Source organism: Atractosteus spatula, chromosome 6 (assembly GCF_055471065.1).
Source record: "Atractosteus spatula isolate fAtrSpa1 chromosome 6, fAtrSpa1.hap1, whole genome shotgun sequence".
NCBI classification, from domain to species: domain Eukaryota; kingdom Metazoa; phylum Chordata; class Actinopteri; order Semionotiformes; family Lepisosteidae; genus Atractosteus; species Atractosteus spatula.
The window spans coordinates 20,890,185-20,909,885 of NC_142711.1; the positions used below are offsets into that span (position 1 = coordinate 20,890,185).

Here is a 19,701-nt window from a genome sequence, read left to right on the forward strand (position 1 = left end):
TTTCCACAAAAGGCAAAGAATTAACTGGATTACTGGTTATCTACTATTTACAAGTACGCTGTTAGGTCGGTATGTGCGCAGATAGGATGTACTGTACGTGTAAGCAACAAAAAGAGGCAACCACACCTTGATCCAAATTATTCCTCAATCGAAGCACATGGTACAATTGGAATTATGAACTCCACAAAAGAACACCTTTCCATAGCAGGCACAAACATTTTTTTCTCTACCCCCAAAATATTAATCCCCCCACAAAATTTTGTTTTAGTGGGGTGCCGCAGGGATCTTTATGAGGACCACTACTCTTATTAAGTTCTGTCTTAGTTTGTAAACTTTTCATATCATCTGAGAACATCACGACAGGATAAGCAAACATTATGGAAACTCCAAATTAAATTCACAGAGATTTAGACAAACATCAAGACTGAGCCAATGCCCAGCAGATGATGTTTAATGTAGACGGATATTGGTGCTGTGAAATCAGTACAGAAGACAGAACCAGATACATCCCAGGACTTAAGTAAAAGTCCAACACAACAAGACTGAAGGAACCAAACCTTCTTAGTCTTGAACAGCGAAAATAACTTTCTTTGATTACCAGCGTAATAAAAAAAAGTTACCAGCATGATACTTTTGTGTCATACAAACTAACTGATTTTACTAAGACATCTGTCTGAAACAAGACAGCGAAGATGTCATCATGAGTTATGTACTCCTTTCACTAAAAAATTAAAACTTTATTTAAAGAAAAGTCAATCCAAAACTTAGCATTAAACACTATTTTAGGGCAAATTAAATAATTATTTTACAGTACACACTTTAAAGAAAAAGTTGAATTACTGTATACATTGATCATGAATTATAAACCAAATTTCCCAGATTACATAAAGCAAACAGGATTTGCAGTTTAAAATCGTTTGCTTACATTTTTCTATTTAAAGACACCATACTTTTACACATTATCCAAACTTCAGTCTGTGCTATGATCTATTGGTAAATGTATAAAGCCAGGTTAAAAGCATAACATGGCTGAAGTTGAGCTTAATAATGGAAACTGCTATAATCCATTGGAGGAAAATTAAACTGTAAATTTAGAGGGGAAAAAAAGCAGAGCCACGAAAAACAGATTATCGGCTCCAAGGACATCAAAACCAAAATGAATTTCTACGCTGATAGAAAAATGAGTGTTGACAGAATCGTGGTCTTAGTCTTACTACCTGTAGCAGGTAGAAATTAAACGTAGTATCATATTTCCTGTGGCTTTTCTTTTCCAACTATGGGGAGCCAAAAGTTAGCCAGCCTCATTCAAAGTGAGGATTTTTAAAAGGGCATACCAGAAAATGTTCCATTCTAACTGGAAACAAGAAATATCAACCCACTGCTCTTTTTTCTGCTAAAAGTGACTGAAAGACTCGAATTTTCAGAGTCAATAAGTAGTTGTTCATCAACAGTCAACAGGGGTCATGTTGTTTTCTTTGTGCATTTGAAGAGAAGAGATTAAGATGAACACTAGGTGAAGCGATGAAAAAGTCTGCTCAACTGCACAGCTCTGACGGTTTCTTACACCAGCAGCCAAAAGGACTGACATCTGATTCTCAACAATTAGGAAGGTGAAAGTAGATGCCTTCCATATGACCAGCTTCAGTGTTTAACTTGTCAGATTACTATAATATTTTCTTTATTAGCATAAAATACCTCTTTCGCAGCCCTGTAAAAGCTTCTGGAAATTGAGGTCAGGTTTATTATTGATAGCGTGATGCTGACAGTAACCACATCCACCTGCACGCGTCACACTTGCCAAAGGTGAACAAATTCCAAAACTCATAGGATGTTGGACCGTACAATGGATCTCATGGACCTGTACTTTAGAAAATTAAAGAAATGTGCTTAACAAGTCTAAAAATGGATTCCACTTATGTAGAACTTAAAGAAACACCCACTCATCTGCATCATACCAATACAGACAGATTAGTCTACACATGCAGATGCCAATTTTATTGGTGAATACAGTTCAGGGCACTAATTCAGAGGTGTGCTGTGGAGATACCTACAGACTGGGGGATAGAATCTTGTTGTATAAACGAGTGACCACCATTGTTTCCTGTAGGACACATGAAGAATGAAACTCAGAGTCAAAGTGTTTGTGTTATTTCTCCTCTTCAGAAAGAAATGAGCCACCAACAGACCCACTGAAATAGAAAACTGTTCATGGCAGCCTATAAGATGTGACATTTTTAAAGGTCTACCTGGATGATCCACATGCCAAACCTTTCTTTGCTATTCAGGGTTATTTTTCTAGAACCGTCTAGACTGTTCCTTCAGTCCTTTTGCTGCTGGTCAACCAGGGTTTCCGACAATGACACTACACTCCTCTTATTTCCCCCCCCCCCAGCCTACCAACATGTGCTAGATTGTGCTGCTGCTATAGCTTTCCATTGTCTGGCTCAGCCTATTGTGGTTGTCCAACAGGTCATATAACACGCCAACACGGCCTCTGGCACAGCAAACAAAACACAAGCTGGTCTATTGTAACCGTTTTTATTAGATTTTGTCTCAAGAAATAATGAATACCACGTCATGTGCTCTCCTAATTGAAAACAGAAAAACAAGGAACAGTGCATGTGTGCACGCATGTGTTGTTGCACCGAAAAGATTTTACCCCAATTACCACACAATTCAGTTTTCTTGTTTTTTCAAAAATAGCTAGAGGTAAACACTAGCACCAATTAGTCTGCTACACAACGTCCTTCATACAACTTTAACATTGAATCTAATGTATGTTTCTCTCACCTATGTTGTAGAAACTTCCATTTTGAGAGGCAATCTCCTTATTATAACCACACATCACATCAGGCGATCAAGAAACAACTGTGAATTGCTTGATAAAACCACAATGCTGTTTCACACAGTTGGCTTCGCTGGTTAACCACAACTATTAACACACGAACGCAGGGAGGGGAAAAGTACACTACATGGAAGATTTGGAGAGTAACATAAGATTTAGATTCTCCACCAACTAAAGCATACTTCTGAAGACATCACTGTTGAATTTACAGAAAATAATGCAAAGCTTTTTTTGGAGGTAAGTTGAGCGTTTTGACAGGTATAGTCAAAAAGCACACTAGTAACGTGCATTAATCAAAGCACTATTTTTTGCACCTAAGCACCTTCACATGAATCAGTTAAAAATCTCTAAAGGAAAAAAACCCTCAGTGAATGTTACCTCGGATGAAAAGCCTGTGGAATCTGGCCCATCAAAGTCATCTCAGTAGCCAGTTCTTGTGTTTACACTGTATCCCTCATCCTAACAACGCCTACAATTACATGAACAGCCCGAGGACAGCATGGCACGAGGACGGAGAGGCTAGGGGAACAAGAAAAAAAAAGAAATGTGATGCTCTTATGGAATTTGTTTACTTTTTCAGAGGGATAACTCTGGAATACGTCTTGGTGGAATCTCAAGTTAATTTGCTTCGTTCTAAAAAAAATTGAATTTGACTGCTGACTAACACTCTCAAAAAGCGTTACATAAGGGGGGGGCTTATCTAGCAAAACTCCATTTCGACAAATAAAGCAAAAAAGAATTACTCGGTTTTCACTTGTCCCTAACCTCAACCCCTCGTTCAGGCATCTGAAGTATTCCAGGATTCAGAAGTCGTTACACGCTCTCGCTGGCACGTTAGGAACTGGAGCCCGTCCAAGCCAGTTAATGGAGAAAAAGGTTTTCTTTTGCTAAGGCGGGAGGGGTTATTGCAGTATTAAATGCTCAGGTTTACCCTCCTTCAGGTACAGCTTATGATAACAAGCTTTCAGCTACGAGCAGCAATGTCAGCAGTAAGAGCTATGACCAACGCACTGCCTTTCGCGCTGGCATGTGGGCCGGAGAAGGGCTCCAAACGTCCCTCCCCAACCCTGTTTCTGGCTACTCCACCAGACAAGTGCAGACAGCATGTGTTTACCTCATTAGTACAGGCTGCCAGACTATAAGGCTATCAAGTCTGCTCATCTTCGGGTTTCTGTGACTACCTGCTTTAACAGCTTCGGCTGGAGGAATGGGATCAATAGTGCTGTTGAAGGAAGTGCTGTTGGGTGATCGAGTCTGAGGGCAAAAAAAAAAGTGTGTGTAACAGAAGTTGGGCAGAGCAGGCCTGCGATCTGGCGCTCCAGTAACATTTTCCAGGTTTAGTTGTTTTTTTCCCCCCTCTGCTCTCTCAAAGGGCAACAAAAGTGAAGTTTACCTTCACTAGTGAATGCAGGCTTTTTTCACCAAACATATCCCGGAGAAAAGTCCGGTCTTCCTGGCTGTCCACATGAGGCTGAAGCTGAGACGGTAAGGCAGCCAGCAGCTCGTACAGACCTGCGAATGAAAAGGGAACAGTCAGGCAGAGCACCGAGTTCATGAGGGTTTGCTCGTAAGCCAGCCGCCAGTCATTTTTAAAAAAAATGGACCGTGGAGATCTGGGGACGTCCCAGTGCACCCACATCCCCGCCCACTCCTGGTTCCGTCTCCTCTGAGCTCTTCTACAAGTGCGGATTAAATAACAGACAGCGCTGAAAGAGCCTCATTAAGTTCTGATCTTCCTCAGAGAACTGAGAGACCAGGCTCCTAAGTTCCTCTTCATTAATCCTCTCGAGCCGCGGCTCCAGGGAACATCCTATCAAAAAACCTCACGTCCTGCAATTGTTCCAGGTCTTCCCGTCTTTTCATTCTTCCTGGGTTTTCATTGTTAAACAAAAGATTTCTGCTCGTGATTTTAATGTTCAGACGTCAAACTTATGATTTTAATGCAACAAGTAAAGGTTTATTCCATGCTGAAAAGGGTGGCCCCGAAACGCTGTATTTCCTTTCTTCTCTTTTCAGCCTGGAATAAACCTTTACTTGTTCCTTTGCAGCCTACGGATGCTGACGCAGCTCCCTACTTGAACTACTTATGATTTTAATGTTCATAAATGTACAAACCTCCTCTCATCCATTGTTTGCAGCCTTTAACTGACAACCTCAAGCCAGAGATCCTGGATTCAATGCCTTCATCTAACACACTCCTTCATGCAGTCTTTGCTGTGTTGCTTGAAACTATTTTGTATATTCATTCATCAAAACACTATTGTTAAACCATTCATGCTAATTAAGCTAACAGTTATATCATCTCCTTTTCCACAAGCACAATCACTATCGAACTATGCACCGTATTTATACAAATATTTCTTGACAGTTTTTCCTTCAATTATAATGTGCAAAACCAGTGGGTATATATTTGCAGGAGGCTACAGGAACTTCTACAGGTCATTATCCTATTTTAAAGAGCTTTTTTAACAGAAGAAATAATGAACTCGCGTCTTCATGGGTTTGCTGCAAGTAAAAAAAAATTAAAACAAAATGACAAAAACATTTTCATTACAAAAAACAAAAAAGTTCGTTTTAGTGTAATAAGCTTGAACAGGAAGCATGTAATGTTCGCAAATTGTGTTTTAAAAATGAATTTCTGTTATTTCAAATGTTTTTTTTTCTTTTGGAAAATCTGGTTTACTAGCATACAACAGAATATAATATTCCTCTCATCTGTAAGCAGTTTTTTGTAATTTCTAAGGAAAACAGAACATTTCAATGGTTGGCATTATTCCTAATGTGATATGAGGATGAATACTGTTGTAGTACACAATAGAATTATATTCCTGGACCAAACCTCCAACCACCATAACAAAAGCACTGCTCAGAACATAATAATAAGCAGCCTAACATGATCTCAAAATGTCTAGATTCGTAGAACTTTTATCAATTGCTTCATCTAGTTTTATCTTAATTTTTCATTGGTGCAGTTTTAAACAGTATAGCTTGGTGGTGCTACAAAGTCTCCGATTTATGTTTTCATGCCTGTGTTTCTCCATTTGAAAAGCCAAAACAATCATTTCGAAAGCAAATCTGAAACCAATCAATGTTTGTGTCATTTTCTGGAAAATATGTATTTTTTTATGTTTCTTCTAGACCACTTTTATGTGATCTCAAGCAATTTCCAAAATGAAACATATTCTAACGTCTGATAATACCATTTTCGTAATTGCAGAATGAACAAAGCACTTTTCTGTTGTTACATTAGTATGAATGATGAATCTTTTAAACAGCTTCTATAAGGAGTCTGCTTTTCAAATTTGAGCTTTAAAGGAGAAAGAGAAGTTGATGGGTTCCAAACATCCCAGTATAAATTGTCTCTCAGAATAGGTACAAAATAAGCAGAGCTGCCCTAAGTGTAACTATTAGTTACCAGAGTGATTAGTAAACCACTCACAGGTAAGCCAGGATCAGCTGATTCTGGTTATATATGGAAAAACTAAATCAGATAAATGTGTAGGCCTAGTTAAAGCTTTAAAATATATCTCTGGACCTTAAAGAGTGTCCTTTGTAAGTGGACTTGATTGAGTGTAATGTGTTCAGCATGCTTCATTTTAGTCCAGCTTCCTGCTGCTGTATTGTAACTCTAATTGTTAATTGTACCATCTATGAGCAAAACAGAAGTTACCGCCTAAAATAAAAGGCAGTACTGGTCCAAGATTAATTTTCTCTCTGCACAGACCAGACCGTCGCACCAAAAAATAAAATCGGAACAGCAAAATGTTTTGTCACAGGACAATAAAGTCCCACTACACGCCAGGTTCTGAAGGGTCCTGATGTTTTAGACGCAGAGGATTCTGCAACAGACCTAAAAACTTTCGTCAATGACTGCCTTAGAGGTTATCAGCCAGAGTTAAAAAATAAAGTGGCCAAGACCTCTCTGCCCACTGCCAGCACAGGGTAGGTAGAACCCAATTCGACTCAAGCATTCTCATTCGGAAAGGAAGCTGACTGTTGGATCCTCTCAGTCCACGTTTGCTCAGCCCCAGTAAACTCTGCGCTGCTCATCAAACTCCTAACCAATCCAAGGCAGAATGTAGCTGTGGGGGCATCTGCTCCTCTCATTAATTCACAGCTTTAAAGCTGAATAACATGTCATATTATAAATGATTTAAAGGACACAGGATGATGGGGAGTGGGGGTATATGGAAAAGCCATCACGACTGACCCTCATAACACATTATGGCTGGGCTGGGCTGCTCAATCTCATATGTGATGCATTTTCTCTACACTGCACCCGTTGAGTCCTCCAATTTGATCATTCCAAGCACAAGGAAAAATGAATGTGCTTTTATGGGTATGGCAAACATATCAATATCTAGTTTATGCTTAAAACATCTAAAGGCATTGTGACCTTGCTGGTTAGACTGCAAAGCTGCTTTTGTTTGTTTTTTTTAATGTTGGCGGAGCTCACTTTATTGCCGACCGGAAGTTCTGGTCAGTGTTCGTCAGCTTGTACCTAAGAAGTCATACTTCTGCTCCCGTGATGTATGGGAGGCTGAAGCTGGGCTGTGTCTTGTAAATGAAGTTACAGTTTTAGGCAAGCATGCAGGAACATGGGGTAGAAGACACAAGGCGTTATTCCCACACCTTTAAACCATCGTGACTGGTGGCGAGCGGACTGAAGCACTTTGGCTGCCGTCGCATCATCCAGGTGGGGCTGCACGCTGGTGGAGGTGGAGGGGAGCCCCCACTATCTGTACCTTGAGTGTAGTGTCCAGAAAAGCGCTACATAAAAGTCTAAGGATTTTTTTTTTTATTAGTCCAATAACCAAGATATAGACAAAGGAAAACTTTACATGATGTGCATGTGATGGTGACTCGAAGAAAAACCGCATGTGAAACCAGAAATTGAAGTAAATCAATGTGAAGGGACTATACTTATGGTAAAACATGAGTGTGTAAAAACAGGAAGCACTAGACTCAAAGGCATCTTGGTAATGTGCTGAAAGAAAAAGAAAATAGACACCACGTTTCAGCTATGGAGCCTTCTTCGGGTGTCAAGAGACTTTTTTCTTTTCCTTTCAGCATGGAATAAACCTTTAGCCTGTCCTTTGCAGCCTACCCATGCTGGCCCAGCTACCTACTCAAACATCTTTCGAATGTGTCAAGTCCGTGTTTTGAAAAACTCCCAGAAGTCCGTTTCTTTAGCCACCCTTTATCATATTCGTTTCTTTCATCTTCCTTTCCCACCCCTTGGCCTCGGACTGTGGCTCCCTCCTCGATTTTCCCACGTGCATTGTGTTTTGTCTTTTGTGTATCCCCTGTTCGGAGAGAATGATCCTCTGCCTGTTCCTGCACCTGTGCTTCTGTGAGACACATGAACGGAGAAAGACCACACCTTCTCGATCTTGCAGGGTTACAATGCTACTGCAAAACAAGGGTTTCCATCGGATAACCGGCAACTCTTAGCTGACAAAGGGAACAACTGTGGTCTCTCTAAGTGGAACAAATAAAATAAAATGAAGACCACTGCCTCCTATTCAAAAACAAAAATATTTTTCATCCCTTCTCTCAGGAGAACTTTACTTTCCATCAGTGTGCTCCGGTCTACAGTGATTTCTCCAGCTCACAAGAGGAAGACCAAGTTTGTCTTATTCTACATTAGATGTGGTGACAGTAAAAGCACAGGAAAGCAGTTCTTCATAAACTACTAGAGCTGATGGATAAAAATTGAAAATATCCTTAGAACCGTAACACCCATAAACACACAATGACAGGGAAAAAGGTAAGCCTGCACCCTTCAAATCTTGAATTTTTAGAGTGTACTATAATAGAAAATGTTTCTTCAAAAAAGTTTTCAACAACAACTAAATTGAAAGCAAGATTTGAATAATTTCTGCCGAAGTTTTATGATGAATATTTATTGGAAAACATCTAAAAAATATGGTGGTAAGACTGCAGAATTGATTCATTGTTACTTATTTTTTATCGTTTCTGAGAAACAGGGGCTCAAGTTCCAAAACGTGATTTCATTTGAAACGTTGCGGAGAGGAAAATTTTCCTAGTTGTAAACTCTGAAATCCCCAATTTAATTGCATAATTTGGACTTTAAATTAGCTTGTTTCTGCAGAATGACAAAAGGAAATAAACATCTGACCTAATTCAACTATGCATCTGCAGGTGCTGAACAAGTGATTAAACTGAACCATATATCTGTCAAGGGTTTATTAAAGAAAAATGCATTCCTGCCACCATTTCCAAAAAACACTTGGACGTCTTCAAAGTCAATATTTCAGCAGAGAGCTATGGCATGTAAATGTTTCAGGCAGCCTGACTTGTAAAGAAAATTAAGGAAAAAAATGTAACTGCTGTTGGGAGGCGTTCCATGTAAGACAATACATTTTTACCTCAAATTTACAATTTGGGATCCATTAGTGGATAAAAACGACTTACCAATTTGAATTGGAAGAATAAAGGAGGCAATAAAAACATGTAGGTGTTTAACTAGCTCCAGCAGACCTCTACCATCTGCAACACTAGAACGTCCGAGAGATTTTAACTTATTAAAACGTATTCAATTCTTGAACAGCATATCTCCGCCAAAGAACGGATGGTTATCTTCAGGCCCTCAATAATCCAAAGCCATTTGCTCAAGTCCCTTTTTAAAATGGATCATGGGCTCATGCAAGCGCAGTTGTCAAATCAAATTCAAACCCTTTATTGATGTTATACAAGACAACCGTACATACTTTTTCAATTAAGAAACTCGTCATTTTCCTGAATAGCTTTACTAACAAATTGCCTGAGGCTGCATGGTGATGGATTTTATTTTCACAGCAGGCATACTAAATTATGAAGACACAACACATCCATATCTGTGTTAAAAATAACAGTAACGTATATCTTGAACAAGGCTAAAAAACAGTCATAACTCCTTCAGAAACACGACATGATACAACAACATCCTTTTACAACCACTGTGCAGATGGCATTAGAGAGAGTTATTTGTAACATACTTCACTAGGTTTGAATGACACTATTTGATTTATCAAGACAGTAATGCAATCAGGCCCTCAACTCTTCACTTACTGTTTTACATTAAAGAATGAACTCATACTAATTACAATCATTTCATTAAAACTACAAAGTTAACACCTTGAAATCAAATATTACCTACTGAAACCAAATATTAACCAATGTATCAAGCAATGCTACACTTAAGTACCCTGTCAAATTTACTCCACAACATTGCCTTTTTACTTTTCTTTATACATGTCCAACACTTTAAAATTATTGCAAAAAAAAGCCCCAACAATTTAGTTCCATTACAGATTTTTTTTAAATATTAAATTCATGCATACTATGCAATTAAGCACTTCCTAAAATTCTCATTTTAGTTAAGTGATGCATTTCCTATAGAACCTTGAAACTTCAGTTTAAGTCCGCTAGTCTATAAAACTGCAGGTTTTAAATACTCTATAATCTGAGCCCGTCCCCCTTGGAATTTGTCAAAAAAATGCAAGAAAGTAGCATTAAAAGTGGAGACTCATAAATCCAATTGCCAAATTCTGTTCACCAGCACGTCCATTTGCTCACTTTCAGCAACACATGCGAACACATAAATTATCTTAAACAGGACCCACACTAACAAGACAGAATCGGTACTTAAAATGCCTCTTTTTAAGAACAGTTTTCACAAACAGACTTCAGGCTGCCCTAGTGTGCAGAATATAGCTACACATATTTCCTCTGTAGCAATGTAGTACCGTTGAGGGAATTTACTATAAGATAAAGTATGAGTACACAAAACTTTTACAAGCTGCCTACCTAAAACTATCCACTCAAAGCAAAACAAAAGCATACTTTTAGGTTTACATAATTAGCCAGTATTTCTTCAGAAGAATTTTGAAGGGAAAAAAAATGAGGAAACTGTCTTAGTCAAAACCTTTTTTTTTAAATCTAAAATAATGGCCCCTATGCTTCAGTCATTTCAGAACGTATTTCAGATTGAACAGTATGCAATAATTACCTATTCAGTTCTCTGTGTACTTTGGATCGGGACAGGATAAGATATCATTATCCCTTTAAAAAATGAATTTAAATTCCTTTTTTCTTTTTTTCTCAAACGAAGTGGAAATTTTCATTCTGATGTAATTGGAAACAGGGACCTTTTCCAGTTGCAACAAATTCTTGTATTACAGTACTGTATTCCTATGGCAAAATGCTAGTTCCTGGGAGGAGAATAAATGGCTCGAAATCGATAAAGTGCTCCCGTAGCGAGGGCTACACACACTGCAGATTCCAGATGCTCAACATTCTTGACATCAGTATGGAAAAATTTACTGTTAGTCTAGAGAAATTTAATATCACCATTCTTGTCATATCCCTCATAGCTACATTATTAGGACAGGTCTGTGGAAGCAATAAGCCCGAGTTAAATGATAAAAAAACATGGGGTCTGCGTTTCGTTATTCCTGCTGATTACAAAACAATTACCTTGTTTGAAACGAGTGGCAAAGGATGTGAGGGATCAGAAAATTTATACACTTTCACTCGTTAGGGTATCTGGTAAAGACTTTTTCTTCTGTACTTCTCCTGCTTGCGATTCAGGTTGCAGATCCGTGCCTTCTCATTTTAATATTTCAATGGGGCCGTAAACACAAAAGGAACTTGCACGTAAGACCCAGAACAACACTGTGAACTTTTACAGCCTCAATGAAAGCAGGGGGCAGCACCAAGCCCTTGAGGGCTATCGAAGGCCTCGGTTCGATTTGGGTTTTGGATGCTGCTGTCAACTTTACAAAGATGTAGCCGCTAAGTCGTGTCTGGTCTGCCTGACGGAGGCTGGGGTGGATGGTAAATCCACCTGCTTTCCAACATATGGGGAATTAATACTCCTTACAAACATGACCATGGGAAACAGGGGGAGCTACAGTACCTGCATGAGGGTGGCTAAAAGGAAACGCAGTAACAGTTAAACAAAAAATACAGCTAAGACAGCCGGAAGGAAGCCCGTGTCTGAGAAAAATGTTAAGGAAGAGTGAAAGTTGGTGAATGTAGGTCAGTAACAGAACTCGAAACTGGCCTCCACAGTGAAAGCAAAAGCTCATCGCGGAGGCCATTCGAAAATTACCATCTATTATTTTGGCTTCTAGTCCAATTAAAGCTCTGGTGCAGGGAAAATGAATCCCCAGATTTCTAAACAGAATGTACGGTGAACTTGTGTTTCTAAATAAAGCCTTTTCTCAGTGCAGCTCAAATAAACAATATAAACTTCAACGATTAGGATATCCTTTGATATAAAAACTGAGATATCATATTTTATCACACTACAATAAATTCTGGAAAAGGGGTGGCAAGGATTTACATTTAACAGTTACATTTAAGGCCAGGAATGTCATAATGAAACAGTACTTACGGCACAAATGCACAGGTTACTGGTGTCTGTGATCAAGACAGACCACAGCAGCAGCTGTTGAAACAGATCCAGTACATTACATGGCCCAATACCAAGCAGAAAAAAAGGCATCAATATGCAATGTGGCTTTGTGCTTCATGCAACAATTGATAAGGATTATCACAAGGCTGACGTTTTATCAGCCCACTAGGACACAGGTGCTCTTGTGATACTTAAGTTCTACAAGACCAACTTACAACACCAAGAAAAGGTTTGTGAAACCTAAAGATAAATATGGAAATTTCATTGACTTATCATGATGCACTTTTTAAATCAAACCAGTCTAAATGTAAATTTCCAAAAGGGTTTATAGTAAGCAATCCCATGCCTCATGAAATAAAATGATGAATGAATTAAACAAGCAATGAGTAAATAAAGCACAGGTGAAAAAGTAAGCTAACCTCTAGTTTCATTAGCTCACTTGAGGGAGTTTAAATAATTAGGTGGGGGGAGAGTTTAGAAGCCCTCCCCCATATAAAGATCAGAAAGATTGTGAGTTTAGTCTTCATCAAACAGGTGTGCGGAAAGATGTCACACCATGTAAAGAAATCAAGATCTAAAGAGATCTCTGAGGCCCTCAGAAAATGTGTTATTAATGCTCATCAGTCTGGAAAGATCTGATGGATCTGGGGCCCCACCAATCACCTGTCAAGTTCAAACCCACAATTACTCTTCCCAGGAGTGGTCGTCCTACCAAAATCTCTCCATGAACAAACCAGAAGTTTATCAAGGAAGTTCTCAAAATAACATCTAAGGAACGGCAGGTCACTCTCACCTTGGCTGATGTGATAATCCATGACTGAACTATTAGAAAAGGACAGGACAAGAATGGTTTTCATGGAAGAAAAGCAAAGAGAAAACCACTGTGCTCCAAAAAGAACACTGCTGGTTATCTGAAAGTCAGCAAGGAGCACTTACATGATCCACAGGGCTTCTGCAACAATAGTCTCTGGACAGAGGAGTCAAAGGTAGAACTCTCCAGCCTCAATGAGAAAGGTTATGTGTGGCGAAAACCAGGCACTGCTTTCGAATGAAGAACTTCATCCCAATGATCAAGCATGGTGGTGGCAGTGTGATAGTTAAGGGCTGCCTTGTTGCTTCAAGACCTGGACAGCTTGCCATCATTGACTCAACCATCAACTCTGCAATGTATCAGAAGATTCTAGAGGAGAACTCAGGCCATCCGTCTGCGACCTGAAGTTGAACCGAAAGTGAGCCTTTCAGCAAGACAATGATCCTAAACATGCAGGCAGATCTACAAAAGAACAGCTGCAGAAGAAGAAATTCCACGTTTTATAACAGCCTAGTCAAAGTCTGGATCTAAATCCCAATGAAATGTTATGGCAGGACCTGCAGTGAGCTGTCCACACAAGACAGCTGTCAAATGTCACAGAGCTGAAGGAGATCTGTAAGGAGGAAAGGGCCACAGTTCCTCAACACTGGTGTGAGAAACTAAACATTTCCTGTAACCGTTGATCAGTTACAGTCCTTACTGCTCAGGAGGGTGCCACCAGTTACTGATTCTAAAGGTTCCTATGCTTTGTCACACATGGATATTGAATCCTCCATCACCTGATGGATAAATAAATGTTGAAAGAATATCAATGTTTTGTGTCATTTGTTTCATCAGGATAACTTTATCATTAGGACAATCTGGGTTTCAAATATGTGAAATCTGTGATAAAATACATTTGCAAACAGTTTCAACACTGTAAACACAAAAATGGGAATATATGTGTAATGTATTAATACTCCCATATGTAGAAAATTCTGAACACATGCAGGAAACTTTGAACAAAAACAAAAATTTTGCAACTTGGTCTAACAATATGATCCCACCATGATCTATAGCAAACTGGTGTCAAACAGAGAATGCAGTTTTGTGCGACATCATCTGAGAAGAAAAACACACTGATCAGTCAAGAAGGTCAACAAGGCACTGTGCAGTTCGTGTCTGTTCCTACATCTGGCCCAGATTACACCAAAGTGGGAGAGCTTGATAAATTGGGAGGTGACACATATTCCAAGGAATATGCGTTAAAGAAAAGGTGGAAAAGGATTAATAAACAAGCATTTCCCTGATGAGAAAAGTAATTACAGTGTACAACAATGTTTGCTCAAATAAAATCTGTCTGCAACATAGCTGATAGTACAATATGCACCTTATTTTTGACACTTCTCTTTTTACTAGTCCCACTATTACATTTAAACAATTTATCCATGTAGTTCTTGTGGGTAGCTGCGTCAGCATGCACCGGCTGCAAAGGAACAAGTAATAGGTTAATGCCATGCTGAAAATGAAGAAAGGAAACACAACGTTTCGGCTGTGAAGCCTTCTTCGGGTGCAAGAAAGACAGGGGAGTCAGCCCTTTCTTACACACGCAGAAGGCTCCACAGCGGAAACGTTGTGTTTTCTTTCTTCTAATTCTAATATCTAATCAACTATATACGGTTCACATTATTTAAAATAAACCTTTTAATTGCACTGTGTTGTAAGGTTGGTAAAACTACAAACTGACTTTCTGCAGGTCCCCACTGCCTCACTGTGGTCATATGAGCTAGCAGACGTAGGAACAACACTGGATTCTCACCGAAACAAATGCTTACTGTATTCTGTAAGAGGACAGCTTCTCTGATCTCTCTCTTCTCAATTCAAAAGGGTTTAAACACATGCTGTGGATTAGGTCCAGTAACTTAATGACTTCTTAATCTAGTTCCAAAATATTTATTAATAAAACTAAAAAGAAGAAAAACTCAACCTAACCACTAAGACAGGGTTTCCACAGTCACAATACTTATAGTTTTGAAGCCAGTGTTCAAACTTGTATTTTATTTTTTATTTTTTTACAGTTTTTTTGGGGGGGGGTTTCTTTTATTAGATTTGAACTTGGAAAAAAAATAAAACCGTTTATGCGAGAGCAGAGCACCAGCACAATAATGTTCCTCCTGCTGACAGGAAATTTACTGTGTACCAGTAAAGCATAAACTGTACAGTATTTGCAAGCATAAGCACGGGATATTTAGAAAGAAAATATGCTCAAAATGAGCATTTGAATGATACTATATACTGTATAAATGTATATTGCTGCTTTTAAAGTTTTACAGGAATAAAGGAACATTTATGAATCATTTAGGATTGAGTAATAAGAAGAAACACAGGCAGCCTGCACTGTGGCAAAACACCACTCTTATTTCCAGCTGAGTGTTGCACTGCAGATTTTCACAAATTATCACTGTTTACATTTCCATCATATTTACAGAAACTACAACAGTGTCCCATCCAGCGATTATTTAATAACAAGTTGGATGGTGCGACTGGCCTTGGATAGCATTAAACCTTGATTCCACCAGCAGGCAGAATTTAAAAAAAAAGATGCATCCTGTAGAATAAGCCTGCTAAAAAAAAAGTGTCACTAGAGGAAAAAAAATGGCTTTAAATACCATTACATTTGATTCATCACCTTGCATTTCTCATTGACACAAATCAGCCCTGTGTTTGATACATGAGCATTATGTTCTACAGTTTGTTTCTTCCTACCAGTCACTACACAAGCTCAATATAATCCAGGTCAAAATTCCTGTTTTAAATACTTTTTTGTACTAGTCCAAAGCACAGAAAAAAAAATGTCTCTGTATTGGTTAACCCTCCATAATTTCAGCTACATTTCAATGGTGCAAATTACTCAATTGAATATGCCCAGCTGCCGGATACCCTTCTAGTTTTTAAAGCAGCTTTTATTTGATAATCAAAAACAAGAGAGATCTGCGACTGCTCACATGTTTTATTTGGAATACTCTCCATGCCAGTAATTGCCTCAAATGAGTGTAATAGTAATTGATGGTCTGGGTTAATACTTTGACTGCATGAATTTCCACAGCAGTTACGTAATCGCTGCCAAAAACCAGATCCAAGAGCTAATACATTTCTTTCAATCCAGCAGTTTTTCTTTTTTTTTAAAAAAATAAAATAATTGAAGACTGGGAATGACTGATGTGCCCACTGCATGTATGAGAGGAAAAAACAACAAAATAATTTAAGTCTGCGATGTCTTCAACCGGCTATCTCTGAAGACACAGGTCATGTTCGGTTTTTCACAGCACGCTCAGCCAGAGACGGAATTGGAAGAAAGAGCAGATGGAGGAGGTGGTAACAGGATTTGACGAGCAGTCACCAGACCGCAGTGTGCTAGCACAAACACCTTCGCTGAACATATCCTTAAGCTCGGCCATTCTGTTCCTTTCTCTGCAGCTGTTTTCATTCTCGAACTTGTGTCTCTGGAAAAGTTTGTTTTAATTCCCCCCTCACATTCTTAACCATCTCTTTACAGAAATGGAAATATTTGAAAAGAAAAAAAAAATAAGCGAAACACTTCAGCAGATCAAAATGCAAAACGATTCCAAGAGAATTTAGCTTCAGCTCTCTGGACAATGTGTGTACTGTTCAGTAGCTTCACCATTCTTCAGAGCCGCAAATTCAATTTGCTGTTCTTTGACTGCTGGTCTAAGAACTTGTGAAATTGTGAAATAGCAATAAGACGATAATCAAGTGTCAAAAAGGTGCTAGAGACCTTTTGTGCATGATTAACTAAGGTATCAAACACATACAAATTATTTCAAAGACTAATTATCATTAATCTGGAACTACATAATAGAAAAAAAACTTGAAAAATGTCCTTTTCTACTTGGGAACAAAAACAAATTCAGAGAGAAAATAAAGCGATTGAGCTAGAGTACTTGCTGATTCTGCTGCACCCTTTGCTGTCATTGTGCTGCTGTACGCAAGACATCTTCCCTTTAACAGAGAGCTGCCCAGTGTGAGTAGAAGAGTAGAACACCGAATCATTTGTCAACGATCCCTCCACTTCATTGACAGCTTGTGCAAATCAAACCGGTTTGCCGCACCTCGGGGGATCACCTCTGCACCAAGCAGTGCAAAGACTTTTCCCGGCAGTTTTGCGAAACCTGAGCCCTCACCCAGGTTTCCTTCCGAAAAGGACCGCGAAGCCTGGATGGGGTCTCGGATTCGGGATGAAAGCACCAATGTTCCCGGACACCTGCGTGGAGACATGAGGCTACAGAGTTCACTGTACCTGTGTCATTTCCAGGTCCCGTCGATAGCGCTGGCATGGCTCCTGCCTGTGGAATATCACACAGGAATGTCAGAGTAACACTGTATAGCCAGAACGCAGCAATCAATTTCAGTTCAAGCACACTCGGCCAAGCTGTCTTCGGAAAGATTTATGCCATTGGTGAAAGCTCCCTAGAAAGAACAAAAACATATTTTAACAATATGAGACAACAGAGCTCCTACTGTAGACAGCGAGCAACAGTAGCTCTGCTGTTATGAAGTCCTCAGCCGTTGCAGATGGACGCTGCCTGGCCTGGGCACGGCTTTTCCTATGTCCAGCAAACAACAGCCGACAAAATAAAGACGGTTTCAAATCTGTCAAAAACGAAAACAAGCAGGAATAGGAAGAAACATGACATGACAAATAAGGCAGCATTTACTGCACTGGCAAAAGATTGGCTGCTGTATCATCTTTATTCTCCACTGCTCTTACTTCAAAAGACAGTAATAATGTTGATCACATAAAACCTTTAAGCAAATATTTCACAGCACCATACACCTATAAAAAATGATGCACACAAAACATCCAATACAGAAAAGCACATACTAAACTACACACGGTATCCAAAATCGGATAAAATTACGTCTCATCATTACTAGGTTTTAGAATATGTCTGAACAGAGCAATGGCTGAAGGAAGGTTGCACAGCAGTCCTGGAGTGACGCCACAGAACACTCTGTGCCCCATCAAACAGATCCCAGATTACAGAACCCACAAGAGTCCACAGCTCGTAAATCCCAATTTGTATGCCTGTCAAAAACAACAGAGCAAGTTTTCAAACAGTATAGGTAGCCAAATCTTTTAGGCAAAAGAATTTGAAAATCAGTCCTCAAATTAACTGGTAACAGGAGAGTGGTGCCAGGGCAGGTATTATGTGTACATGCCGTATGATTTAAGTTAAAACCCAAGCAGCCAAGTTCTGTATATGCTGCAGCCTGTTAAGTACATTTACAAGCATACTGGCAACTATAGCTTGAAATAATCTATTCTTGATGACAGAAGAGCATGAACTAAATTCCCAGTGTCTGTCTCAGAGAAAGAGGAACTAAGTCGGATATATAGTGTAAATGGGCAAAATACACCCCAGTGAGATAGCAAATACGGGACTCAAAGAAATCTTAAGTTAAAAATAACACTGTGATTTCTAATACCCCCCACTTGCTACATTTGAACAGCCGACATAAAAAAACAACCATACATCCTCCACCTTGTGAGAGCAAAAAAACTGGCATCCATACTCTGATTTCTGTTTCAGTTCAATGGGACAAAAAACCTCAAAGGTTTTAGTATTCATTCATACACAATATGAGCATCACCTTAAAACAGAGACTCTTTAACTGCATATGGGGGGAAAAAAATGAGAGAGGCCCCAAAACAGAATCCTGAGGGACACCAGAAAACTGGTAAGAAGGTAACTGAACACTAATTGGATGTGTAGTAGACTATTATATCAAGATATCCATGATAAAACTAGTCAAGCAGAGAACAATGCAAGAAATAGCTACATATTTCTCCAGGGAACTTAAAAGGATGTTATGCTTTATCTTGTTCTAGCTCTGAGGGCTAACAGCAAGGGCTGTTTCTGCATTGTGCAAGGGTCTAAAGCCTGATTCAAAAGATTCAACAAGCTCATTAGACAGTAAAAAAAAACAGACAACTGAAGGGCCTCAACAATTATAAAAGAATTTCAATTTTTCTAACGAAACAGAAAGGACACTGGTGTATTATTCATTTCTGACATCTGTTCAAAAGGATTCATTTTGTCTCTTAAATAAAAGGAATGACCATGGACTCCGGCTTTCATTATTGTTAATGATAGTAGACACAGGGAGACAGAAAGAGCAGAAGAAAGCAAAAGAGAAGGAATAGGATCAACTGAATGCATGTTTTTATCAGCTCCTATGGTGAATGGAGTGTGTGGAGTTATAAATTATTGAATATAATTAAATATTTTTAAACAAAAAAAGTTATAAATGAATCACCATAAAGCTAATAATAAAAATACCTTGTTGAATGAGAAATTAGTGTCTAAACATTCCTGCATCACAGCCTGCATGAAACAGGGATCCCATATTATCTTCTAAATCCTCATGCAAGTCTCCACGGAGCTCAGTGTTCACAAAGTTACACGAGATGCGTCCCCATATGGCAAATAGATGTGTTCAACGCTATAAATCTACATGTAGAAAGAATGGGCTTGGGGGTATTTTCTAATAATACTCTTGTGTTCAAATCTCCTATTCAGCTCATGATTTAGCTCAATCTCAAAACTCCAGAGCCTGGAT

The 19,701-nt window shown here is 39.0% G+C and overlaps 1 protein-coding gene across 2 annotated transcripts in view; it reads right to left on the bottom strand.

The window, feature by feature from the left end:
- mpp7a (MAGUK p55 scaffold protein 7a) overlaps positions 1-19,701 on the bottom strand; it is a 141,484-nt gene that overhangs the window by 74,539 nt on the left and 47,244 nt on the right. For both annotated transcript variants that reach the window (XM_088918544.1, XM_088918545.1), the window contains 2 exons: positions 17,378-17,547; positions 4,239-4,357 (listed from right to left, as the gene is read on the bottom strand). In XM_088918544.1, coding sequence (XP_088774670.1) covers positions 4,239-4,357; positions 17,378-17,414 — 156 coding nt within the window. In that variant the 5' untranslated portion in view covers positions 17,415-17,547. The remainder of the gene's footprint in view (positions 1-4,238; positions 4,358-17,377; positions 17,548-19,701) is intronic.